This window comes from Eptatretus burgeri, chromosome 1 (assembly GCF_056783735.1).
Source record: "Eptatretus burgeri isolate ZD-2024b chromosome 1, Ebu_testis_v1, whole genome shotgun sequence".
NCBI classification, from domain to species: domain Eukaryota; kingdom Metazoa; phylum Chordata; class Myxini; order Myxiniformes; family Myxinidae; genus Eptatretus; species Eptatretus burgeri.
The window spans coordinates 28,080,036-28,106,959 of record NC_140961.1 but is presented as its reverse complement, the minus strand read 5'-3'; the positions used below and the strand labels follow the sequence as shown (position 1 = coordinate 28,106,959).

Here is a 26,924-nt window from a genome sequence, read left to right as displayed (position 1 = left end):
CCTAAATGGAGTTCTTTCATCCCCTCTTCCTGTGCAGGCTGGAGTTCCTCAAGGTAGCGTTCTGGGCCCTGTTCTTTTTCTGGTTTTTATCAATGATCTCTTGGACTCTCTGGAAAATCCTCTATTTCTCTTTGCCGACGACTCCACCCTCTGCCGTACCATCTGTCATCCCTCAGACCGGCAAGCAGCAGCTTCTTCGCTCACTGCAGATCTGGATAAAATCACAAACTGGTCCAACACGTGGAACATGTCTTTCAATCCAGACAAATCTCACACTCTCACTATGTCTCTTCGAAAGGACAGTTTACAAAACCCCCATCCACTTTCTCAACAATCCTCTGGAAGAAGTCTTTTCTTTCAAGCTTCTAGGTCTCACTATCTGCCATGACCTTTCCTGGGAAAGTCACATTTCCAACCTCGCCTCAAAAGCCAGTCGCCGACTGGGAATCCTCCGTCGTGCCAAGTCCTTCCTCGGCCCTCTTGAGCTCCTGACCACTTACAAAGCTTTTGTCCGTAGCCTGATGGAGTACTGCTCTCCCCTCTGGGCTGGTGCTCCTGCCTCCCACCTTTCTCGGCTTAACGCTGTTGAAACCAGGGCATTTAAGATCATCGGCATCTCCCGCAATGAAGCTGAGTCTTTGGGCCTCTCACTCAATCACCGCAGGTTGGTCGGTGGTCTTTCTGTCTTCTACCGACTCCTCTCCAGCCTTGCCCCCCCTGCTCTCTCTCTGCGATTTGTCCCCACCACATTTCCACAGGGCGCTCAAGGTCCGCCAACAACCCCCTTCTGGTAAAACTACCAAAATCACGAATCACTGCTCATCTTCACTCTTTCATTCCTATTTTTTACCGCCTTTGGAATAAACTTCCTCACTCTATTCTTTCCCATTCTTCCCTCCAGGCTTTCAAAACAGCTGTTCACCACAACCTCTTATCTTCCCCCATCCAAATCCTCGATCTTTTCTACCCCCGATAATCCACCCAAGCCCACTTCCTTCATTTCTCCTGCTTTCCTTCCTGAAAGTCCCTGAAATGTCCATCTTCTCTTCGCCATGTTCCCCGTCCCATCCCCATCCCTCTCCCTTCCACAGTTCACCTAATGTGTCTGTTTCCCACTGTTTTGTCCCTTCCACTCCCGCCCCTCTTGTCTCATGCCTCCTTGCTGTGAGTTGTGTGTTTGCTCTCATACGAGCCTCGACCAAGGTATACAAAAAAAAATAAAAATAAAATAAAATAAAAACTGCACATCACATCTGCCAGAATACACCCTCATCCCTTCCCTGTCACCCCTTCTCCCCTTTCCTGTTGCCCCTCTCTCTCTTTTTAGAAATTACACCGAAGTTTTGACCTCAAAAATAATTGGTGGTTAAAGTCAGTGACTTATTTGAAAATCCTCTTTAAATTTCAAGACAATCAGAAGAAAATTGAGGATTTTTGAAATTTGGCCCACGTTGACCTTTTGAACACAAAATCGATGGGTTTCTTGTTTACAACCAATTCTACCATTTGGTGAAAATCAGTTTTAAATTCTGATTTGTAGGTGAATCAGATCGGCCAGATGTTCGTGACAATAACAAACCATGAAAAGACCGAAACGAGACATGGCTCTCCAGCAAGGTCTTATAAGAAGATGTAATTAATACACCTGCTCCTGTTCATGGTCCAGATCCCCATCTGGTATCTCAGTGGGATACAAAACGTGAACTATTCAGCCTGGCTGAGGGATGGGCTCCACCAAGTGCCTTTGTAGTATTTTTTCTGGAGTTACTTACATGACAATGACAGAAACATCAGGAATTTGATTCTGATAAACAGTATCCATTGCTAGGGCAAGTTACGAATGAGATAATGGAAATTAAAATATTTTCTTTATTTGTTCAATTGACGAATATTGAATGAAAATAAACATATTAAAATGCCAATTTATTGAATTAAAAACCTGTGTACGATCTCATTCGAGTTGTAGTATCTGTGTTGCCCAGTGGAATTCAATGAAATATGTATTTACAGTTCCAAAAGAAAATCTCCACCCCCTTTCAAAATTTACACCTTTTGTTGCCTTATAACCTGGAATTGAATTGCATTAAATCAGACTTTTCCACCTTTATTTACACATCGTAGCCCACAACTTCCAAGGAAAAAACAGAATTCTACAAATTTCAGAATATTAATTAAAAATACAAAACGAAAATATCTGGCTTGGATAAGTGACCACCCACCCCCCTTTTAATAGCAATTGTGAAGAAAAAAAATAGCAATCAGCATTTGCAGACCCTCACCGGACTTGTTTTGTGTGATGTTTGTGTACTGGTGTGTTATGTAATTAATAAGAGACATTATCAGAACTGTCACTTTATAACTGCTGGCAGTGGTGACTGGGTACGAAGACGTCACGCTTTGATTGGACACCTGACCCAAACCCATTGCGCTCTTCCTCCACCCTCAAATCCATCCAGGCACAGCCAAGTGAACCTAATTCAAAAAATAAAAATGAAAAAACAAAAAGAACCAATTTCAAAAAATTAAATAATTCTGGGTGCCAGATGATACACCCAATGAAGATGAAATTTAAAATATGTGTTATTCCCCATCACAACGAGATCATAAATGTGACGTTTCACGTCGATTGGTTAAGCAGTTCCAGAGAAAACAATATTTAAAATTTTTCTTCAATCCAATATGGCTGCCAAACCATGTGCCCCATCAATTATTCCGCAACACACTTGTAACCCACGTCTTTGGGAACATGTGTGTCAAGTTTCCCCTCGATCTGTCCAGCCTTTGTGGAGAAGAAGATATTTAAAGGTTTCAGAGTAAACTGGTGAGACCCCTTTTTCCCGAAGGCGCACAACACCGTCAGTCTACCCCTGGTTGGAAGGCACCTGGGCTCAATGACGATCCTCAAAAAAGACCTCGGAACAAAACTTTAAAACCAACAAAACCTCACACCTTGGTCCATGATTGGTGAGCGCACTTCCAGAAAGGGAGGTGGAGACTTCGAGACCTGGGAGGACTCCGATCCACTTTATGAAACCCACATATGGAGATAACAACCAACAACACACACACACACACACACACACACACACACACACACACACACACACACACACACACACACACACACACACACACACACAAACAAAAACACACACAGAAACACACACTCACATACAAACAAATACACACACAGAAACACACACACACACATACAAACACACACGCACGGAAACAGAAAGAAACACACAGACACACACAAACGCACGCACACACACAAATGCACACACACACACACACACACACACACACACACACACACACACACACAAACACACACGCAAACATACACATGCAAACACACACGCACACACACACAGACACACACACACACACACATACACACACACAAACACACACGGAAACATAACACAGACACACACACACGGAAACACGCACACACACACACGCACACACACACACACACACACACCATGTCCATAAAAACTGCAAACACAAAGATTTACCTACAAACAGAGATCTTTGAAAGAGGAATTCAAGTGGGAAATTATCGGAATTCAATTCAAAAACACATCAAGCTGCAGGACACAAAATGTCCGTCTGTGTCTTCACAGCGAGAACAAACATGGCGAACACAAGGTCGATGGATCTTATTTTTACAGAATTCCAGAATTTTCCAGAATTCCAGAACCTGAATCGAGAAATTAAACAGGAGTATTGTGATGTATCAGAGTCGTTTATACTGATGTGTGCGAGTTTGGGTGGACCAGGGAGTGGTTACGGGGAGTCACGTGACCCGCCCGTGTTATTTAATTTCTCCAAACTTTCAAACATTCGAACTTGTGTTTTGTTTCATTTGAGTTTGGGTTTTGAGAGTTTATGAAGAACAGGAACTGAACACAAACATGAGGATAAAATAATCCGTGTGTTTAAAAAATCCGATTATTCATTGGGACCAGGCTGTTGTTGTGCTCGCAATGACGTCACAATATCGTGCAGCCGTTCATCGGAACGCACAGACGTTCATCGTGATGCTCAGCCGTTCATCGTGACGCACAGCCGTTCATCGTGACGCACAGCCGTTCATTGTGACGCACAGACGACCATTGTGACGCACAGCCGTTCATCGTGATGCACAGCCGTTCATCGTGACGCACAGCCGTTCATTGTGATGCACAGACGTTCATTGTGACGCACAAAGCACATTCCACGACCGACTCGTTCACAGCGACAGAAACAAGTTTTCAAGCTCTCACAATGTTGACGCTGATTTGGAGAATTTGTATTTCCTTCTTCGGACTTTTTTCTTCAGGAATTGTCCAACTGGACCGAGGACGGGAAATGTCTGTGTCCGCGAATCGGACTCGTCCCGGACGATGGGTTCTCAAGTCAAAACGGGTAAGGGGCAACCATGGGGGGGAGCATGGGTGGGGGTTAGTGGGGGTATGTGGGGGTTAGTGGAGATTAGTGGGGTTAGTGTGGATTAGTGGGGATTAGTGGGGGTTAGTGGGGATTAGTGGGGATTAGTGGGGGTTAGTGGGGATTAGTGGGGATTAGTGGGGCTCAGTGGGGGTTAATGGGGGTTAGTGGGGATTAGTGGAGGTTAGTGGGGGTTAGTGGCGGTTCATGGAGAGAAGAGAAAGTGAACAAAATGAACTGGAGCACAGAATTACATCAAAAATATTTAATTCACAGTTTTACATTTTGTGAACTTTCACCTTTCATTTGTGACTGTTCACCTTTTACCAATGTGACGTCATGGAAATTGATTCCGGTTATGAACGGTGATCAGTAAGTCCATGGCCTCACAAAAACGTGATTGTGAAAACAAAAAACTTTTAATATTTTTTTGGTCAATACGTTTATTTAATTAATTGGATGAAAGTGTGTTAATGATGATTTTGTGATTAATTAATTTATGGCATATCAGAGCAAAATGATCATTGTGAAGTATGTTAAATGTGGATGTTGATGTAAGTTACCCTCTGTGGATGTGAAGGTAAGTTACCTTCTGTAGATGTGCAGGTAAGTTACCCTCCGGAGATGTGCTGCTTCATCATGTGGACCATACATTGTTTCATTATCAATTCTTGGAGACAGCCTCCACTGCTCATAACACACTCAAGTCAATCATCACGTGTTTGGTTGCACATCATCTCACAGTTCATCCATACAGTGTCATTGTCCTCATTTTACAGTTCAATAAGTGAACTGATAAACTTCATGGTTTGTTGGTTTTTGACTGTCTCGGTGAAGGATAGGAGAAAGGTAAATAGTACAGGGACCTTTTTGTTCGGGCAGGATCTGCAGATGGGATCCCATTTCTTTGAAGGGACCACAAAGAGTATTACAAATGAATGAGTGACCCTTCCTCCATTTGCAATTCTCAAAAACATTGGGTAAACTCACAAGGTCCACGCTGAACCCGACGATGCCCCCTTCGGGTGAACCGAGGAGGTTACTTGGCTTGAGATTCCTTTTCTATCACTGTGATTCCACTGAGGATTTGGTGAATTTACATTTTCAAATCTCCACAGACAGTACAGCTGTGAGGTTACGAGAGCATCACAAAATCAGACTTTTAACTGTGGAAACTGAAAAGGTCTTTGATATATTAAAATTGTATAAATGTAAAATTGAAATAAACATCTCGTGATCTCATGTCGGGCCACAATCACCCCCGTAAATCAATGATGTCAGGACTTGGTTATTGCTGAACTCGGTGTCCTGGTTCCGTGAAATGACTCCGTGAATCACAATCGGAAACATAAATCACAAAATTCTCACCGAGGAAGTTTTACAAATTAAATAAATTGTTTCACCAGGCATTCATCACCAGGGATATCCAGGTATCTAAAGGTGTGAGATTATAAAAATTATCAATTGAAGTATCTTCCGATAACTGAACCTGCACCGCCGACCGGTTAAACTTCCAAAAATCCGGGCTGACTGCAAACCTCCACTCTTGTTCCTCACTCGTCCCGTCTGGAGAACTGTATTTAGGAGGTTATGATTTCCCACTCTTCCCTGCAGGGTTTCAAGCCGACAGTGAACCCTTATCTCACGTCCCCCTCCCCATTTTGACCCACCATCTTCATTACCCCCATGAACCCTTCTTAGCCTCACCTGCTTATTTACAGATTGCGGTGTTCCCTTCCTCTCCTCTCTCTTCTCTCCTCTTTTCCTGTTTCATTCCTTCCTTGATGTATCCAGGAGTTGCCACGCTGCCCAAATGACAGTCGTACTCTCAATCACCTTGCTCTTCCATGAGCCTCGATCGTGTCGAGTAAAAAAAACGATGTCCAGGACGAGTTTAATATCAAGAGGCAGATATCACAAACTGTTGTTAGATGGAGTTCAAATGCAGTTCAGATATAAAAATGTTTTTTTTGGTGTTTAATGGATAAATCCCTCTTTTATCACATTTTATTTAAATCCTGACACTGCTGTTCCTGTCCCTGAACTGTATACAGATCATCCGTTCCCACGAGTACCTTCACCTGGGGAATATGAAAGAACAAGCCAGGCAGCTGCAATGGATTGGCCTTACCTGGTTGGGCCTTGTGGTGATCGCAGTCATTGTGTTCATCACCGCGTGGTCTCGTGGCTGGTTCATCAAGAAGAGAAATAAAAAATGCCGCATTTCACGGTAAAGAGCGATGTGTCACATCTTTAGTTTAGGAATCTGTCATTCAGCTTGTCCTCCACCTCATCAAGGTTCTGGTCTTTCTTTGTTTCCTTCCTTTGTCCCAGTTTCTTCAACTGCCCTCATGCAGCAGGTCATGGGGTTTTGTTAGTGTGTGAGTGTGAGTGTGTGTGTGATTGTTAGTGTGAGTGTGAGTGTGAGTGTGAGTGTGAGTGTGAGTGTTCAGGTCATAACTTTTACCAATTGAGCTTTTGTCATCAAATCTTCAACAAACGTTGATTAGGAGAATATTAACACAAATTAATAAATCATATAAATATATATTCACACACAGTTTATATTTTCTCCCTGTTTTTTTGTTTTAGTTTATTTTGAGGACAGAACAAAGCGGATGCGGACGGGCTTTGTGTTTTGGGATACTTTCTCGTTGTCTTATTGTTCTTTCTGGAAGTCGCCATTCTTCTTGGTCTAGTCTCATTCAGGACATGTTCTCTTTTGTAGTCGTTACAGGATGATGAAAGAACAGCTGCGAGATGTGAACATCAAGCTGATCAGCCACCTGGAGCACCAAGAGATGGATCAACAGCAGCACCAGGCAGAGCAAATAAAACTACATCAGCTTCTTGCAGAGCGAGAGCAAGTAAACTCTGAAAAATTTGCAATTATTACCAAAGAAAATCGAGAATTGAAAGAAATTCTCCAAAACCTTAAGATGAATCTGCTACAAGTACAAGAAGCGGCACATCAACAACAAGAGCAAAATGAGGAACATAAAATGAAGGAGCAGCAGTTTCATGAGAAGCAAGAGGAAACCAACAAACAATGTGAAAACCTTGCTCGTGCAAACAAAGAACTGAAGGAGGAGGTCCAGCAGCTGAAGAGCAAGCTGGTACTTCTTGAGGAACAGCAGAAACAGGAAGATCATGAAAATGTCCAGGAACACAATTTGAACATGGAGGAGAGTCTCCACAACAACTCTCCAGGAGCCTTATGGCACGGTGTGGACACTCCAAGTAATGAAGGTCTCCGTTGTAGACCGGTAAATATCACTCATTCTACATAATCATCGTGTGTCTGTGTGTGTGTGTGTGTGTGTGTGTGTGTGTGTGTGTGTGTGTGTGTGTGTGTGTGTGTGTGTGTGTGTGTGTGTGTGTGTGTGTGTGTGTGTGTGTCTGGTTTCATGTTTGGGTAAATTTAAAATCCCTTTCTTGAGCAATGCATGAATTTCCAAGTGAAATCACAACTTTGACAAACACACAAACTCGGATTTCACAACAAAAAATCTCAAGCTTTCTAATCCTCAAAACTTTCAAAACTTTTCTTTGTCACTCAGACCTTGACTTCTGTTGTTTCTCTCCCTCAGGATGTTCTCAAACAGTTTCACACTTTTCTAAGCAAAATGACCCAAGATAACTTTCACCATCTTCTTCCAATGACCATGGCTCTCAACATCACGTGCAGACATTTTGAGAGCGTGGTTCAGATGGTCCTCTCTCAAGCTGTTGTCACGCCCAAACATTCAGCTGTCTATGCAAGTTTATGCCAACACCTCAACAAAGTGAGGAGCTTTAAACATTGATGGAGGTCACATATTGGTACATCCTGGGTTTATCGTACACTTTAACTATTTTGAACATTCTTATAACCTTGTACCCACCATGTCACCACCCTGCTTTGTCTTTCACAGATTGAAGTACCAATGGCGGAAACACCTGGAACGTTTGAGCCCTTTCAGCAAATTCTCCTCACACAGTGTGAGGAGAAGTATTCCAAGAGTCTCGCTGGAATCAGTTGCAGATGCGACATCAAGAGCGTTGAAGCCTCCAGTTTGGTGAACTTGGGAAAATGGGTGAAAATTTCAAAATTGTCCAAAAATGGGAATTTTGATCTGACTTTACTGACGTTATCTTTGAACATTTGTTTTTATCCAGGTGAACGAGGATGAACTGAACACCCTCTTGAAATTCAGGAAATGCTCCCTGGGAATCATCCGTTTCATTGGGGAGCTCTATAAGCTGGGTGTGGTCACCACCAACATCATCGTGCATATTCTTATCGAGTTGTTCAGAGATGGAAGAAACCAATCTGTGGAATACATCTGTTGCCTTTTGAATACCGTTGGAAAGAAACTTACTTCCGACGTGACGGATGTCGTGGTAATGCTATACTCTGATCCATGACAGACATGTTCAAATCCAAATGGGATTTTCATTAATATCCATCACACAGGTTTTCATGTCGATAACTTGTAAATTATTTTTGTTCCTCAACAGATGGATGAATATTTCCACCAGATGGAGTCAATTCTGAGAGAAGGAAAGTTGTCGGCTCGCATTCTGTTGATATTGCAACGATTTATATATCACCGCAAGGTAAATACCTCACTCTACATTTTCTAACCACAATAACCTGCCACAGACATCTGCAGACAGTATATCGTCTATCCGTGTCAACCCATGTCTGATATGTCTTTCCTTAAACAGCGCAACTGGCTTCAATTGAGACAGTGAAGATTGCTGAACACCATCTGATAAACAAGGGACCTGAACAGGTCCATCAGCACGGTGGAAGACGGACATGATTGTGGACTGTATGGTCTCGAAAACCAACACAACCTCGAGGCCCGCCACCTCACCTTCACAGGTTGTCTGAACTGCTTCCAAATTCAGTCTCAACTCACTTTAATTAATCACCTGAGCGGAGTCTAGTTTCTGTCATCGTGGAACATCGTTGATCGTGACATTCTTCACTCCACCCGTCAATCTGTGTCTGCATGGAAGATTCAACTCAGAAATGCTCAACATCTCAACCTCCCTCGGTGAAACACTCAAAAGTACAAAAATTCCACAATTCCTTTTTTCACCGACATGTTTAAATCTGTTCTGAAGATGTAAATATCAATTACATGTTTCATATTCGTTTGAATTGTGTTTTTATTTTATTGATGATCTTGGTGATTTACATTTGTTTTAACATTATTTTTCTGGCTATTATAATGTCAACCTTGTTTGTATCAATTTTCTGTTTGGCTTTACCAGAGATGTTTTATTTTATAAACCAAGCTGTAAGCCATTCCTTATCAACCATTTTGTTGGAGTCCTTGCTTGAGTGCTTAAACCATGTGGCAAGCACTCTACAATACTCACATTGTCACTGAATATATCGATCAACTTGAACAAAGTTCAGGGCCCACTCGCCTGCGTTTGATCGTGCGGTGGTTCACTCGCTGAAAATGTGCAATTTTATTTTGCACCACAATTCCCCTTTTCGTACAATCTTCTTTCATTCCACGACAAGTCATTTTGGCAGAGATTTAAATATGGAGAAAATAAAAATGTTTCGTTTTTTAAAGTTTCTTCAACCGTTTCATTGGAATGCTTGCTTGAGTGGAGTGCTCGTAACATCTCCAGAGTTTGGAAGGCAAAATAAATTAGATGATTACAACGAGTAAATAATATTTTCAGTTGTTAAAATAGCAAATCAATGCATTGCCTCATCACGGCAGGATAGCCGAGAGGTACGCAGACTCGCTCTTTCTCTAATAAGCTGTTTAGCCTGGGTTTGAATCCCGACCCAGCTATAAACTGTCTTCCCGGTGTATCACAGGCTGGGTGATTCATCAACGTGTGTGCTGTGTCTCAGATAAACATTAAACTGCACATCACATCTGCCAGAATACACCCTCATCCCTTCCCTGTCACGCCTTCTACCCTTTCCTGTTACCCCCCTCTCTCTTTTTAGAAATTACACCGAAGTTTTGACCTCAAAAATAATTGGTGGTTAAATTCAGTGACTTATTTGAAAATCCTCTTTACATTTCAAGACAATCAGAAGAAAATTGAGGATTTTTGAAATTTGGCCCACGTTGACCTTTTGAACACAAAATCGATGGGTTTCTTGTTTACAACCAATTCTACCATTTGGTGAAGATCAGTTTTAAATTCTGATTTGTAGGTGAATGAGATCGGCCAGATGTTCGTGACAATAACAAACCATGAAAAGACCGAAACGAGACACGGCTCTCCAGCAAGGTCTTATAAGAAGATGTAATGAATACACCTGCTCCTGTTCAAGGTCCAGATCCCCGTCTGGTATCTCAGTGGGACACAAAACGTGAACTGTTCAGCCTGGCTGAAGTATGGGCTCCACCAAGTGCCTTTGTAGTATTTTTTCTGGAGTTACTTACATGACAATGACAGAAACATCAGGAATTTGATTCTGATAAACAGTATCCATTGCCAGGGCAAATTACGAATGAGATAATGGAAATTAAAATATTTTCTTTATTTGTTCAATTGACGAATATTGAATGAAAATAAACATATTAAAATGCCAATTTATTGAATTAAAAACCTGTGTACGATCTCATTTGCGTTGTAGTATCTGTGCTGCCCAGTGGAATTCAATGAAATATGTATTTACAGTTCCAAAAGAAAATCTCCACCCCCTTTCAAAATTTACACCTTTTGTTGCCTTATTGCCTGGAATTGAATTGCATTAAATCAGACTTTTCCACCTTTATTTACACATCGTAGCCCACAACTTCCAAGGAAAAAACAGAATTCTACAAATTTCAGAATATTAATTAAAAATACAAAACGAAAATATCTGGCTTGGATAAGTGACCACCCACCCCCCTTTTAATAGCAATTGTGAAGAAAAAAAAGAGCAATCAGCATTTGCAGAACCTCACCGGACTTGTTTTGTGTGATGTTTGTGTACTGGTGTGTTATGTAATTAATAAGAGACATTATTAGAACTGTCACTTTATAACTGCTGGCAGTGGTGACTGGGTACGAAGACGTCACGCTTTGATTGGACACCTGACCCAAACCCATTGCGCTATTCCTCCACCCTCAAATCCATCCAGGCACAGCCAAGTGAACCTAATTCAAAAAATAAAAATGAAAAAACAAATAGAACCAATTTCAAAAAATTAAATAATTCTGGGTGCCAGACCATACACCCAATCAAGATGAAATTTAAAATATGTATTATTCCCCATCACAACTAGATCATAAATGTGACGTTTCACGTCGATTGGTTAAGCAGTTCCAGAGAAAACAATATTTAATATTTTTCTTCAATCCAATATGGCTGCCAAACCATGTGCCCCATCAATTATTCCGCAACACACTTGTAACCCACGTCTTGGGGAACATGTGTGTCAAGTTTCCCCTCGATCTGTCCAGCCTTTGTGGAGAAGAAGATATTTAAAGGTTTCAGAGTAAACTGGTGAGACCCCTTTTTCCCGAGGGCGCACAACACCGTCAGTCTACCCCTGGTTGGAAGCCACCTGGGCTCAATGACGATCCTCAAAAAGACCTCGGAACAAAACTTTAAAACCAACAAAACCTCACACCTTGGTCCATGATTGGTGAGCGCACTTCCAGAAAGGGAGGTGGAGACTACGAGACCTGGGAGGACTCCGATCCACTTTATGAAACCCACATATGGAGATAACAACCAACAACAACACACACACACACACACACACACACACACACACACACACACACACACGCACACACACACACACACACACACACACACACACACAAACAAAAACACACACAGAAACACACACTCACATACAAACAAACACACACGCACAGAAACACACACACACATACAAACAAACACACACGCACAGAAACACACACACACATACAAACAAACACACACGCACAGAAACACACACACACATACAAACAAACACACACGCACAGAAACACACACACAAACATACACACACACACAACACACACACAGAAACACACACACAAACATACACACACAAACACAAACGCACACACACAAATGCACACACACACACACATACACACACACAAACACACACATGCAAACACACACGCACACGGAAACACACACACAAAAACACACGGAAACATAACACAGGCAAACACACACGGAGACACACACACACACACAGACACACACACACACACACACACACACACACACACACACACACACACACACACACACACACACACACACACACACACACACAAACACACACACACACACACACACACACACACACACACACACACACCATGTCCATAAAACTGCAAACACAAAGATTTACCTACAAACAGAGTTCTTTGAAAGAGGAATTCAAGTGGGAAATTATCGGAATTCAATTCAAGAACACATCAAGCTGCAGGACACAAAATGTCCGTCTGTGTCTTCACGGCGAGAAGAAACATGGCGAACACAAGGTCGATGGATCTTATTTTTACAGAATTCCAGAATTTTCCAGAATTCCAGAACCTGAATCGAGAAATTAAACAGGAGTATTGTGATGTATCAGAGTCGTTTATACTGATGTGTGCGAGTTTGGGTGGACCAGGGAGTGGTTACGGGGAGTCACGTGACCCGCCCGTGTTATTTAATTTCTCCAAACTTTCAAACATTCGAACTTGTGTTTTGTTTCATTTGAGTTTGGGTTTTGAGAGTTTATGAAGAACAGGAACTGAACACAAACATGAGGAGAAAATAATCCGTGTGTTTAAAAAATCCGATTATTCATTGGGACCAGTTGTTGTGCTCGTAATGACGTCACAATATCGTGCAGCCGTTCATCGTGACGCACAGACGTTCATCGTGACGCACAGCCGTTCATCGTGACGCACAGCCGTTCATTGTGACGCACAGACGTTCATTGTGACGCACAAAGCACATTCCACGACCGACTCGTTCACAGCGACAGAAACAAGTTTTCAAGCTCTCACAATGTTGACGCTGATTTGGAGAATTTGTATTTCCTTCTTCGGACTTTTTTCTTCGGGAATTGTCCAACTGGACCGAGTCCGGGAAATGTCTGTGTCCGCGAATCGGACTCGTCCCGGACGATGGGTTCTCAAGTCAAAACGGGTAAGGGGCAACCATGGGGGGGGGAGCATGGGTGGGGGTTAGTGGGGATACGTGGGGGTTAGTAGAGATTCGTGGGGTTAGTGTGGATTAGTGGGGATTGGGGGAGGTTAGTAGGGGTTAGTGGGGATTAGTGGGGGTTGGTGGGAGTTTGTGGGGATTAGTGGGGGTTCGTGGGGATTAGTGGAGGTTAGTGGGGGTTAGTGGGGATTAGTGGGGGTCAGTGGGGGTTAATGGGGGTTAGTGGGGATTAGTGGGGCTCAGTGGGGGTTAATGGGGGTTAGTGGGGATTAGTGGGGATTAGTGGAGGTTAGTGGGGGTTAGTGGCGGTTCATGGAGAGAAGAGAAAGTGAACAAAATGAACTGGAGCACAGAATTACATCAAAAATATTTAATTCACAGTTTTACATTTTGTGAACTTTCACCTTTCATTTGTGACTGTTCACCTTTTACCAATGTGACGTCATGGAGATTGATTCCAGTTATGAACGGTGATCAGTAAGTCCATGGCCTCACAAAAACGTGATTGTGAAAACAAAAAACTTTTAATATTTTTTTGGTCAATACGTTTATTTAATTAATTGGATGAAAGTGTGTTTATGATGATTTTGTGATTAATTAATTTATGGCATATCAGAGCAAAATGATCATTGTGAAGTTTGTTATATGTGGATGTTGATGTAAGTTACCCTCTGTGGATGTGAAGGTAAGTTACCTTCTGTAGATGTGCAGGTAAGTTTCCCTCCGTAGATGTGCTGGTTCATCATGTGGACCATACATTGTTTCATGATCAATTCTTGGAGACAGCCTCCACTGCTCATAACACACTCAAGTCAATCATCACGTGTTTGGTTGCACATCATCTCACAGTTCATCCATACAGTGTCATTGTCCTCATTTTACAGTTCAATTAGTGAACTGATAAACTTCATGTTTTGTTGGTTTTTGACTGTCTCGGTGAAGGATAGGAGAAAGGCAAATAGTACAGGGACCTTTTTGTCGGGCAGGATCTGCAGATGGGATCCCATTTCTTTGAAGGGACCACAAAGAGTATTACAAATGAATGAGGGACCCTTCCTCCATTTGCAATTCTCAAAAACATTGGGTAAACTCACAAGGTCCACGCTGAACCCGACGATGCCCCCTTCGGGTGAACCGAGGAGGTTACTTGGCTTGAGATTCCTTTTCTATCACTGTGATTCCACTGAGGATTTGGTGAATTTACATTTTCAAATCTCCACAGACAGTACAGCTGAGGTTACTAGAGCATCACAAAATCAGACTTTTAACTGTGGAAACTGAAAAGGTCTTTGATATATTAAAATTGTATAACTGTAAAATTCAAATAAACATCTCCTGATCTCATGTCGGGTCACAATCACCCCCCGTAAATCAATGATCTCAGGACTTGGTTATTGCTGAACTCGGTGTCCTGGTTCCGTGAAATGACTCCGTGAATCACAATCGGAAACATAAATCACAAAATTCTAACCGAGGAAGTTTTACAAATTAAATAAATTGTTTCACCATTCATTCATCACCAGGGATATCCAGGTATCTAAAGGTGTGAGATTATAAAAATTATCATTTGAAGTATCTTCCGATAACTGAACCTGCACCGCCGACCGGTTAAACTTCCAAAAATCCGGGCTGACTGCAAACCTCCACTCTTGTTCCTCACTCGTCCCATCTGAGAACTGTATTTAGGAGGTTATGATTTCCCACTCTTCCCTGCAGGGTTTCAAGCCGACAGTGAACCCTTATCTCACGTCCCCCTCCCCATTTTGACCCACCATCTTCATTACCCCCATGAACCCTTCTTAGCCTCACCTGCTTATTTACAGATTGCGGTGTTCCCTTCCCTCCTCTCTCTTCTCTCCTCTTTTCCTGTTTCATTCCTTCCTTGATGTATCCAGGAGTTGCCACGCTGCCCAAATGACAGTCGTACTCTCAATCACCTTGCTCTTCCATGAGCCTCGATCGTGTCGAGTAAAAAAAAAACGATGTCCAGGACGAGTTTAATATCAAAGGCAGAAATCACAAACTGTTGAAAGATGGAGTAGGATATTGATTTATAGGGAGTTGAAATGCAGATCATATATAAAAATGTTATTTTTGATGTTTAATGGATAAAACCCACTTTTATCACATTCTATTTATATCCTGACACTGCTGTTGCTTTCCCTGAACTGTATACAGATCATCCGTTCCCACGAGTACCTTCACCTGGGGAATATGAAAGAACAAGCCAGGCAGCTGCAATGGATTGGCCTTACCTGGTTGGGCCTTGTGGTGATCGCAGTCATTGTGTTCATCACCGCGTGGTCTCGTGGCTGGTTCATCAAGAAGAGAAATAAAAAATGCCGCATTTCACGGTAAAGAGCGATGTGTCACATCTTTAGTTTAGGAATCTCTCATTCAGCTTGTCCTCCACCTCATCAATGTTCTGGTCTTTCTTTGTTTCCTTCCTTTGTCCCAGTTTCTTAACCTGTCCCTCGTGCAGCAGGTCATGGGGTTTTGTTAGTGTGTGACTGTGAGTGTGAGTGTGATTGTTAGTGTGAGTGTGAGTGTGAGTGTGAGTGTGATTGTTAGTGTGAGTGTGAGTGTGAGTGTGAGTGTGAGTGTGAGTGTTCAGGTCATAACTTTTACCAATTGAGCTTTTGTCATCAAATCTTCAACAAACGTTGATTATGAGAATATTAACACAAATTAATAAATCATATAAATATATATTCACACACAGTTTATATTTTCTCCCTGTTTTTTTGTTTTAGTTTATTTTGAGGACAGAACAAAGCGGATGCGGACGGGCTTTGTGTTTTGGGATACTTTCTCGTTGTCTTATTGTTCTTTCTGAAGTCGCCATTCTTCTTGGTCTAGTCCCATTCAGGACATGTTCTCTTTTGTAGAAGTTACAGGATGATGAAAGAACAGCTGCGAGATGTGAACATCAAGCTGATCAGCCACCTGGAGCAGCAAGAGATGGATCAACAGCAGCACCAGGCAGAGCAAATAAAACTACATCAGCTTCTTGCCGAGCGAGAGCAAGTAAACTCTGAAAAATTTGCAATTATTACCAAAGAAAATCGAGAATTGAAAGAAATTCTCCAAAACCTTAAGATGAATCTGCTACAAGTACAAGAAGTGGCACATCAACAACAACAGCAAAATGAGGAACATAAAATGAAGGAGCAGCAGTTTCACGAGAAGCAAGAGGAAACCAACAAACAATGTGAAAACCTTGCTCGTGCAAACAAAGAACTGAAGGAGGAGGTCCAGCAGCTGAAGAGCAAGCTGGTACTTCTTGAGGAACAACAGAAACAGAAAGATCATGAAAATGTCCAGGAACACAATTTGAACATGGAGGAGAGTCTCCACAAGAACTCTCCAGGAGCCTTACGGCACGGTGTGGACACTCCAAGTAATGAAGGTCTCCGTTGTAGACCGGTAAATATCACTCATTGTACATAATCAACGTGTGTGTATGTGTGTGTGTGTGTGTGTGTGTGTGTGTGTGTGTGTGTGTGTGTGTGTGTGTGTGTGTGTGTGTGTGTGTGTGTGTGTGTGTGTGTGTGTGTGTGTGTGTCTGGTTTCATGTTTGAGTATATTTAAAATCCCTTTCTTGAGCAATGCATGAACTTCCAAATGAAATCACAACTTTGACAAACACACAAACTCGGATTTCACAACAAAAAATCTCAAGCTTTCTAATCCTCAAAACTTTCAAAACTTTTCTTTGTCACTCAGACCTTGACTTCTGTTGTTTCTCTCCCTCAGGATGTTCTCAAACAGTTTCACACTTTTCTAAGCAAAATGACCCAAGATAACTTTCACCATCTTCTTCCAATGACCATGGCTCTCAACATCACGTGCAGACATTTTGAGAGCGTGGTTCAGATGGTCCTCTCTCAAGCTGTTGTCACGCCCAAACATTCAGCTGTCTATGCAAGTTTATGCCAACACCTCAACAAAGTGAGGAGCTTTAAACATTGATGGAGGTCACATATTGGTACATCCTGGGTTTATCGTACACTTTAACTATTTTGAACATTCTTATAACCTTGTACCCACCATGTCACCACCCTGCTTTGTCTTTCACAGATTGAAGTACCAAAGGCGGAAACACCTGGAACGTTTGAGCCCTTTCAGCAAATTCTCCTTAAACAATCTGAGGAGAAGTATTCCAAGAGTCTCGCTGGAATCAGTTGCACATGTGACATCAAGAGCGTTGAAGCCTCCAGTTTGGTGAACTTGGGAAAATGGGTGAAAATTTCAAAATTGTCCAAAAATGGGAATTTTGATCTGACTTTACTGACGTTGTCTTTGAACATTTGTTTTTATCCAGGTGAACGAGGATGAACTGAACACCCTCTTGAAATTCAGGAAATGCTCCCTGGGAATCATCCGTTTCATTGGGGAGCTCTATAAGCTGGGTGTGGTCACCACCAACATCATCGTGCATATTCTTATCGAGTTGTTCAGAGATGGAAGAAACCAATCTGTTGAATACATCTGTTGCCTTTTGAATACCGTTGGAAAGAAACTCACTTCCGACGTGACGGATGTCGTGGTAATACTATACTCTGATCCATGACAGACATGTTCAAATCCAAATGGGATTTTCATTAATATCCATCACACAGGTTTTCATGTCGATAACTTGCAAATTATTTTTGTTCCTCAACAGATGGATGAATATTTCCACCAGATGGAGTCGATTGTGAGAGAAGGAAAGTTGTCGGCTCGCATTCTGTTGATATTGCAACGATTTATATATCACCGCAAGGTAAATACCTCACTCTACATTTTCTAACCACAATAACCTGCCACAGACATCTGCAGACAGTATATCGTCTATCCGTGTCAACCCATGTCTGATATGTCTTTCCTTAAACAGCGCAACTGGGTTCCATTGAGACAGTGAAGATTGCTGAAAACCATCTGATAAACAAGGGACCTGAACAGGTCCATCAGCACGGTGGAAGACGGACATGATTGTGGACTGTATGGTCTCGAAAACCAACACAACCTCGAGGCCCGCCACCTCACCTTCACAAGTTGTCTGAACTGCTTCCAAATTCAGTCTCAACTCACTTTAATTAATCACCTGAGCTGAGTCTAGTTTCTGTCATTTTGTAAGATCGTTGATCGTGACATTCTTCACTCCACCCGTCAATCTGTGTCTGCATGGAAGATTCAACTCAGAAATGCTCAACATCTCAACCTCCCTCGGTGAAACACTCAAAAGTACAAAAATTCCACAATTCCTTTTTTCACCGATCTGTTTAAATCTGAACTGGCAAACAATGGACGACTTTAAAAAAGAGAAACGGGAATCTCTCACTTCCAACAACAACCGCAAGCAAATGGGACACCCCGCTTAATTGTCCTTCAAAGGATGACACACTGTTTGGTGCAAAGCCTCAGGATGATTGTTGATTGTTTTTTTTTTTTTTCTTGTTTGCAGCAATTCTAAAAAGTACTTTAAGGAGGATCAGGGCATGCACAAGTCATGCACCTGTTCCGAGGCTGATCACCATCGCAGGACAACTCACCATTCATCAGTGTGAGTGTTCATTACTTTTTGTTAGGGTTAGGGTTAGACTTACACCTGGAATAAGACTTAAGTTATCATCTCCCTGCTCCACATTGAAGTGCAGCGGTGGGGTTGGGGGGGCGTGGGGGGGGTGGGAAGATGGACTCTGAGTCACTCCAAATGATACCTGTGCACTTCATCCTCAGTTTTCAAAATTAATCTTGTCTCTTTGGATAACTTTGTTCGCTTTTCCCAATCTCCTTAAAGCACCCCTTATCTCCCATCACCTTTCGAAATCTCCCATCACCTGAAACAAATTAACATTTCATTGGAAGACCAGCAAATACAACCCGTCACTTTACTGGCGAGTTTATTAAGAGGAGTGTGAGAGAAGGAGAGGTGTGGTGGAGAGTGAAAGAGGGGTGGGATGAGGAGGAGTGGAAGTACAGGGGGTGAAATTTCTGCAGATGCAACAACCAGTTTAATGTCAATCCGGGAGACGGCACACACATTAATGAATCTCCCTGCTTATGAAACACCAGGATGAGTTTGTCGCCAAGTTGGAATTTGAACCCAGGTGAGACAGTTTGGAGAGACAGTTCTCTGCTCTCTCGAAAACTCGCAGTTCACTTGTCCCATTATGTTTTCATTCTTATCCTCTGATTTATTTTCCCTTCCGACCTCTGGGGATGTTCCCACGGAGAACCGAGCCACGGTATCGCTGTGGAAGTTTGGAGAGAACGAAGCTTGCACAGCGTTCTCCAAGTGGCTCAAGCACTCAAGTAAGCACTCCAACAAAATGGTGGAAAAGGTACGTCTGGATTGGCAAGGGACAGCAAGCTGATCGATTATCCACAAAAAGGGAGTTTAAATTAATCCAAACACCCAAATTTCCTTCATGTACTCAGTTGGGGTTCCCTTTGAATGTATGCAAAGCTTCAGGCAATTAGGCTTCATGCTTTTGGAGTTCTGGAGGTGATAAACACACACACACACACACACACACACACACACACACACACACACACACACACACACACACACACACACACACACATACACACACACACACACACACATACACACTCACACACACACACACACACACTCACACACACTCACACACACACATTCACACACACACACACACACATTCACTCACACACTCACACACACACACACTCACACACACACACATTCACACACACTCACACACACACATTCACACACACTCACTCACACACTCACACACTCACACACACACACACACACACACACACACATACACACTCACACACACACACACACATACACAAACACACACACACACACACACACTCACACACACACACACACACACACACACACTCACACACACACACACACACACACACACACACACACACACACACACACACACACACACACACACAACTTTGCTATGAGCCATCACAGGGACGGTGGCTGCAACCTCCAAAATCGGCTGAGTAGTTCGGGCTGTGGGTGAGCGGACAGAAAAACAAATGAGAAATCATTCAAAGAGCTACATTTGGCAAGATAGAAGAAGATAGGAGTGAATAGTGAATATCAACAAGTCAGACTCACTTGTTATTCAGATGGGTCTACCTTCAGAAAGGAGCACACAGGCAGAGGAGATTATTCCAGCGATGTGTTTTCACATCACTCCCAGGAGAGGATTTATCATCAGAAACCACCTGGTGAAATTGACATCCTTACTGTAATTCACAGACCAGTGTTTGTTTGTCGCGCAACTCCTCCAGTCCTGAGATGATTACATTCAGACTTGCTACATATGATCAGCATGACCACAATTTATGCATAGGGGTGTTTTTATATTTACCGGTGGTCTGGGGGGAGTGGGGAGGGAGAGAGGAATCATATTCTCGATATGAATGTGTATCATGTCACGCTGACTCCCGGTGGAGGAGGGAATTACAAGTCTCCACCATTGACAGTACAGTATTCCCGTCCCCACATTTTCCAGGGAAGTGAGGTGTTTTGAATTATAAGTAATAGTTATGTTTTTACTTCATGCACGTAACCTGGTTGTTGTTTTTTTGTGCCAAAATAAAGGTGTGTGTCAGAAGATCGTGCTGCTTGCTTGGCACAAGATCACCTGTAGGGCAGGTACTCTGCTGGTTCAAATAACAAACTTATCAATGGTGCACCTGCAGTGGTTACATCTTGAATTATAATTATTCAGTGACATTAAGGATGTTTGATTAACCCTGTTGATATGTTGTCGGTTCCTGTGTGGAGCAGCCTTTGATTTCGATACTCATTGGATAAAACACAAGAAACGTTTCTGATGAAAAGCCATCATGTGACACTTGCTCCGAACTAATGAGGGAAAACAACTCTTCCTCGAGGAGTTATTGGTTTGTGAAGGTGGTAAGAGGGGAGAGGTGGAAGAAGTTAATTGTCTGTCATGTCTGGTTGTTCACTTCTTTTTTTAATCCTGTTGTTTATTGTTGGAGATGAGCTGTGGAAAATGGAGATGTCCATTTTGCATTTGTGTCGAACAACTGGGTATGTGAAGTTATTCATTCCTAATAACCAAACATGAGGAGAACTCCTCTGCACTCACAGCTCTTTACTCGACTCCACTCACTCAGAAGGTGATGGTGAGTGCTGAGGTTCGAGGAAACCTGGCAGAAACTTTTGACATGCCAAAAATGTTCAAGGAGAGTCAATGGTTTTAATGCTGCAAAGACAAATGTCAAATTGTTTATAAAGTTCTACAACCTTGAATCAGTGATTCAACATTATCCTGGTTTTTCACAGAATGGCTGAGGACATCAACAGGGAGACCAAGACATCTTACATGAACCTGCAAGACTGGAGAACAGACCTGGTTTGAAGAAAGCATGAGGTAACAATCAGTAGCTATTTCCAAGGGCTGGAGGGAGGGGTACGAGAACAGATACGAGAGAATAGAGGTGGAAAGGAATGAAGAACTGAGAATTGGGGATGGTAACTAGACATGGGATTTATATCGGAATGTGTGCTACCTGGTCAGGTGGGGGAGGATGGACAAATGAGAGGGCACGAACTGGGACAAAAGTGAGGCAATGGATCTGAGGACTCGACCTCCTGTTGAGAAATAATTTGACCGATATTAACTTTCCTTGACCACCACCTGAGCACACATTGGCTCAAACTTGAGTATGGCTCAGCAATGCAGAGGAGACCGTGGATCTCTGCAGCTTTTGTTTATATTCCAATTGTGTTAACCTCCCACAGAATGAATGCATTTCTGAAAATGCAAAACTCCAAGGTGAAGGCTATTTTCTCAAGTCCTCAATGAAGGAATAGTGAGAGACTGCATGAGAAGGTACAGCCATTTGTTTTCAGAATTATTAATTTTATTTGTTTGATTTCTCTCATGGAAAGTTTCATGATGAAATGTATTTTAATTCCTTACCATAACTCCTGGTTTTTCCTTGTACATGTGAGCATCAGAATCACGTACTGTGTTGGGATAGATATGCGTTATGTCGGTAATCGATGGATGCGTCTCCCAACCCACGTCATTTCTCCTCCCATTTCTCCTCCCACTGTTCTGGTGTGATCTTTGGTTAATGTTCTTTTCCCCAAATCCATCCACTGTTCTTTCTGGGGATCCAACAGCCTTTGAAGATGGTTTCTGTATCCTATAAACCAAAGGGTGTCATATAATTTGTGGTTATAAATATATAAACAACCAAAGTTGTCTGGGTCTTTTTGGAATACCCTGTTGGTCTATGACTGTCGATTGTCTGAGGGTCCAAAGTTAGACATTTGAGGACTTTCCGTGTGTTCGCTTGTTCTGTTTCGGGATGTGCATGGGTAAGAGGAGATTATTGTTGATTTTTGTGCTTTTTGAACACACGACTTCAAAACAAATGTACTCACCTGGTCACATTTAGTTGTGTGCGTGGTTCTTTGTGGTTGTGTGCCAATAAGAGGAACAATCGGCATCAGTGGGTCATGCTTTAGAAATTGCAAAGTATCACATGCCAGATCTTCCTCAGCACAAACCAATCAGATTTGGAGTGTGGTGTGAAGCATGACTCCTGATCCACTTCAGTTTCCCACTACAAAGGTAAAACGGTACGTTGGACCGAGACCCTTTCTTGGAACATCAAACTCGGTTGGCAGTCGTGTCCATTGTCTGGAAGCCCACGAGACTCATGAATGGACCGGTGGTGTGGCTTCACCCCTGTCGACCAGAATGGGAGTTGAACTTTGGTTCAGGACCAAGGCCGGTGACAAACACAACAATATTGTATCACATCGACTTCGGGCTGAAATATGGGGACTTTGTTTGTGTTCAAAAGTAGAACAGAACTTGGTCGAGTGCATTCCTCCACCAGGCTAAATAGTTCACATTTTGTATCCCACTATTTTTGTATCCCAGATCTGGATCTGGACCTCCAGAATCCAGGTCTTGTTCTTGTCATTGAACCAATTCTTCGCCCAGATTTTGTCCAAGTCTGTTCCCAACTTTTTGAGATATCATGCTGTGGTTCGTTTTAAATCTATCAGTCAATGGTGAAAAATCACTTTAAAATTCAAAAATTATCGGATCCGGATACAGATCTTCTCAGATTATCGAATCACGTTATTCAAATCCATCCACAACCTTTTGACATATCCTGTTCATGGGCAAACAAACAACTAAACAGACAGATGGGGGTGAACACATCACCACCTCCAACCTTTGTTGTCAGAGATAACAATTATATTTGGAAGCCTTCCTGATGGATAATCAGCAAATCAAATGGTTGGAAAGGGAGGAAAACGTGGCAAATGTGGCCAGTACATTGCAGTAACCTGCTCCTAATATCCTTCACTGACTGAAAGGCCAACATCGGGTCCAAGTATCATTGCGGTTCAAACGCCCTCTTGGTATCAAAGTATAAAAGTGATTCAACATGAACCCATTTCCATGATCGGTGATTAAAGCCAAATGGATTAACTGGGAAAGTGTGTTGATTGAAAAGTTTTGTTAAACTAAATTTGAAAGGTTATGGTATGAAATGAGGGTGTGAAATGAAAATGTATCGAAAAATAATCACTTATTCCCATTCTTTGATTGAAACAGTAAAAGACTTCTACTCATTCGACATTGTTAATCCTGCAGGAAACTGTCTTCTGAGAGAGATTTTTCTCAGTCCCTCTCAAAACACAAAATGGAGGAAAGGCTTGTTTGGGAGAGTCTCCAGCATACATCTTTCCACCAAACGTGATGAATGAAGAAAAATCTTGTGTTCATTTTTACTTTCCCCTGAAAGCTCATTACAATAATTTCCTTTCTCCTTGGTTGATGGACTTTCAATATTCGGCATTTGTTTTCAATAAAACTGCTTTGATGCATTTGTGAACGTACCAGATAACAGTGATTAAGCTTGTGTTGTGCCAATCCCTGTAAACAAAAAACGAAAAAATAAAATCAATAATAATCAATGTCAATGTCTGTTTATCCGATCGTCCGTCTCCTGCATAACTCCAAGATCATGAAACATGGCAGCCACAAACTTTGCATGCATATTCAAGGCACTCCAAGGTGGTGCATGAATGAAATCTGGGGGTTGGCGTTAATTCAAACACCCCTTTTGAAGATAATTTCGTGCGTGCTGATCAGGAAAAACCAAAATGAGCCTTCACAAGATGGTGGCATGCCATCTTGTTCAGCCCTCCAGAGTCTGAAGCCATCATTTATTTTTGTCCTCCTCAACAATTCCTTGACTTGAAACAGGCCACAACGGTTTCTTGATGATAAATTCCTCACCCACTTTCCTCACTTCTATCATAGAATGCCGAGTTAATTATCATACCTCCGTGGCTTTATTTAATTTCCGCACATTCCATAACCTCAAGAATGTCTAAATCTTCACCGAATTTCAAAATTTCAACTTCCTTATTGACTTCATCAGGAGTTCCGACTGCTAACAAGTATTCACATGTCCAACTTGTTTATCGCCTGACATTCCAGGCATCAACGTGTGCACGGTGTTTATATAATCAATCGGCAATCGCTTGCCAAGCCAGCCATTCCTTATCAACCATTTTGTTGGAGTGCTTGTTTGAGTGCTTCAGCCATGTGGCAAGCACTCCACAATACTCACACTGTCACTGAATATATCGATCGACTTGAACAAAGTTCAGGGCCCACTCGCCTGCATTTCATCGTGCAGTGGTTCACTCGCTGAAAATGCACAGTTTTATTTTACATCACGATTCCCCTTTTTGTACGATCTTCTTTCATTCCATGACAAGTCATTTTGTATAGATTTAAACATGAACAAAATTAAAATGTTTTGTTTTAAAAAGTTTCTTCAACCATTTCGTTGGAATGCTTGCTTGAGTGGAGTGCTCGTAACATCTCCGAAGTTCGGAATTCAAAATAAATTAGACGATTACAACGAGTAAAAAATGTTTTCAGTTGTTGCAAAAGCAAAGGAATGAATTTCCACATCATGGCAGGATAGCCGAGAGGTACGCAGGCTCGCACTAACTCTCAGAAGTTGTTTAGCCTGGGGTTGAATGCCGACCCAGCTCAGCTGTCATCCCGGTGTTTCACAGGCAGGGTCATTCATCAATGTGTGTGCTGTCTCTCATCATCATCACACCATTTGAAAGCCTTTATCCCTGAGCAGGGGTCAGCTTTTTGAGGGCTTCAATCATGGTACCCTTTCTTATGGCAATGTTTTTACAGCTGGATGTCCTTCCTGACGCCAGTGTGTCGTCTCTCAGATGGACATTAAACTGGACGTCATATCTGCTGGAGTACATCCTCTGTCATCTCTTTCTCTCTTTTGCTCCCACTCCTCTTCCCTGTTCCCCTGTTCCTCCAAACCCTCCCCTCCATTAAGGACTGATGGTGTAGTTTAAAATATATAAGGTGGATGGCATGAGTTTGACATGGAAACTGGTGGTTAAATAGAAAATGTTGCTGTTTGTGCATGCTTTATTGACTTTCGCTTCCCCTCCCCTCGTGCTGCCTTCCCCACCCCTCATGCTTACCTCCTCCAAAAGCATTCTCCTTGCTCCCACCTCCCTCCCAGAGTATGTTATGACGTTTGGTGAGGCGTCATACTTCTCTACCTTCCGAGCTCCCCCCCACCACCCACCTCTCACCCCTCTCCTCTATCATCCCTCTCTACCCCTCACCGCGCTTTCTCTCCCCACCCCCCTTCTGTCTCTCCCTCCTCTCTTCTCTCATTCCTCCCTTCCCCCCACCCCCCCTGCTCTCTCTCTTTTTATAAATTCCACCGAAGTTTTGAGCTCAAGTCATTGGTGCTTGAATTATATGACCTTTATCTGCAAATCCTCTTCCAATTTCAAGACAAGTCGAAGAGAATTGATGATTTTTGAAATTTGGTCCATGTTGACCTATAGATCGCAAAAACAATGGGCTTCTTGTTTACGACTCACTCTACCATTTGGTGAAGATCGGTTTAATATTGTAATTTATAGGCGAATGACATCGGCCAGTAACAAACCACGAAATAACCGAAACCGACACGGCTCTCAAGTGAGGCTTCATAAGAAGATGTAATGAATACACCGACTCCGTTCAAGGTCCAGATCCCCATGTGGTATCTCAGTGGGACACAAAACATGAACTGATCAGCCTGGCTGATGTATGGGCTCCACCGAGTGCCTTTCCAGTATTTTATCTGGAGTTATTTACGTGACTTAATGACAGAAAAACATCAGGAATTTGATTCTGATAAACGGTATCCATTGTCAGGGGAAGTTACCAATGACGGAACGAAGGAGGTAATGGGAATGAAAACATTTCCTTTGTTTGTCCTATTG

The 26,924-nt window shown here is 42.4% G+C and overlaps 3 protein-coding genes across 11 annotated transcripts in view; all 3 read left to right on the top strand.

Annotated features, from left to right (window-relative positions):
• The window catches only part of LOC147034110 (uncharacterized), an 89,989-nt gene that overhangs the window by 46,790 nt on the left and 16,275 nt on the right, over positions 1–26,924 (top strand). The window contains exons 9-11 of one of the 7 annotated variants that reach the window (XM_085876632.1): positions 21,381–21,506; positions 21,903–21,972; positions 22,362–22,452. The gene's annotated coding sequence lies outside the window, so the exon portion shown is untranslated. Of the gene's footprint in view, positions 1–21,380; positions 21,991–22,361; positions 22,453–24,243; positions 24,561–26,924 lie in introns of those variants that run through there. The other 6 variants (XM_085876613.1, XM_085876623.1, XM_085876590.1 and 3 more) reach the window with 6 other exon arrangements.
• On the top strand, positions 7,351–9,527 carry LOC147034113 (eukaryotic translation initiation factor 4 gamma 3-like). The gene is made up of 6 exons (XM_085886621.1): positions 7,351–7,703; positions 8,028–8,222; positions 8,352–8,495; positions 8,596–8,820; positions 8,938–9,036; positions 9,148–9,527. Exons 1-6 carry the CDS (start codon positions 7,377–7,379, stop codon positions 9,172–9,174), a joined length of 1,017 nt encoding a protein of 338 aa, XP_085742747.1. The 5' UTR covers positions 7,351–7,376; the 3' UTR covers positions 9,175–9,527.
• LOC147034112 (uncharacterized) lies at positions 13,349–19,201 on the top strand. Of its 3 annotated transcripts, none has more exons than XM_085886491.1 (8): positions 13,349–13,564; positions 15,761–15,936; positions 16,480–17,008; positions 17,339–17,533; positions 17,663–17,806; positions 17,907–18,131; positions 18,249–18,347; positions 18,459–19,201. In XM_085886491.1, the coding sequence occupies exons 1-8, from the start codon at positions 13,424–13,426 to the stop codon at positions 18,483–18,485; spliced, it is 1,536 nt and encodes a 511-aa protein (XP_085742617.1). In that variant the 5' UTR covers positions 13,349–13,423; the 3' UTR covers positions 18,486–19,201. The 3 variants fall into 3 exon arrangements, with proteins under 3 accessions (XP_085742617.1, XP_085742537.1, XP_085742464.1); XM_085886411.1 differs by having other exon boundaries at positions 16,474–17,008; XM_085886338.1 differs by having other exon boundaries at positions 16,471–17,008.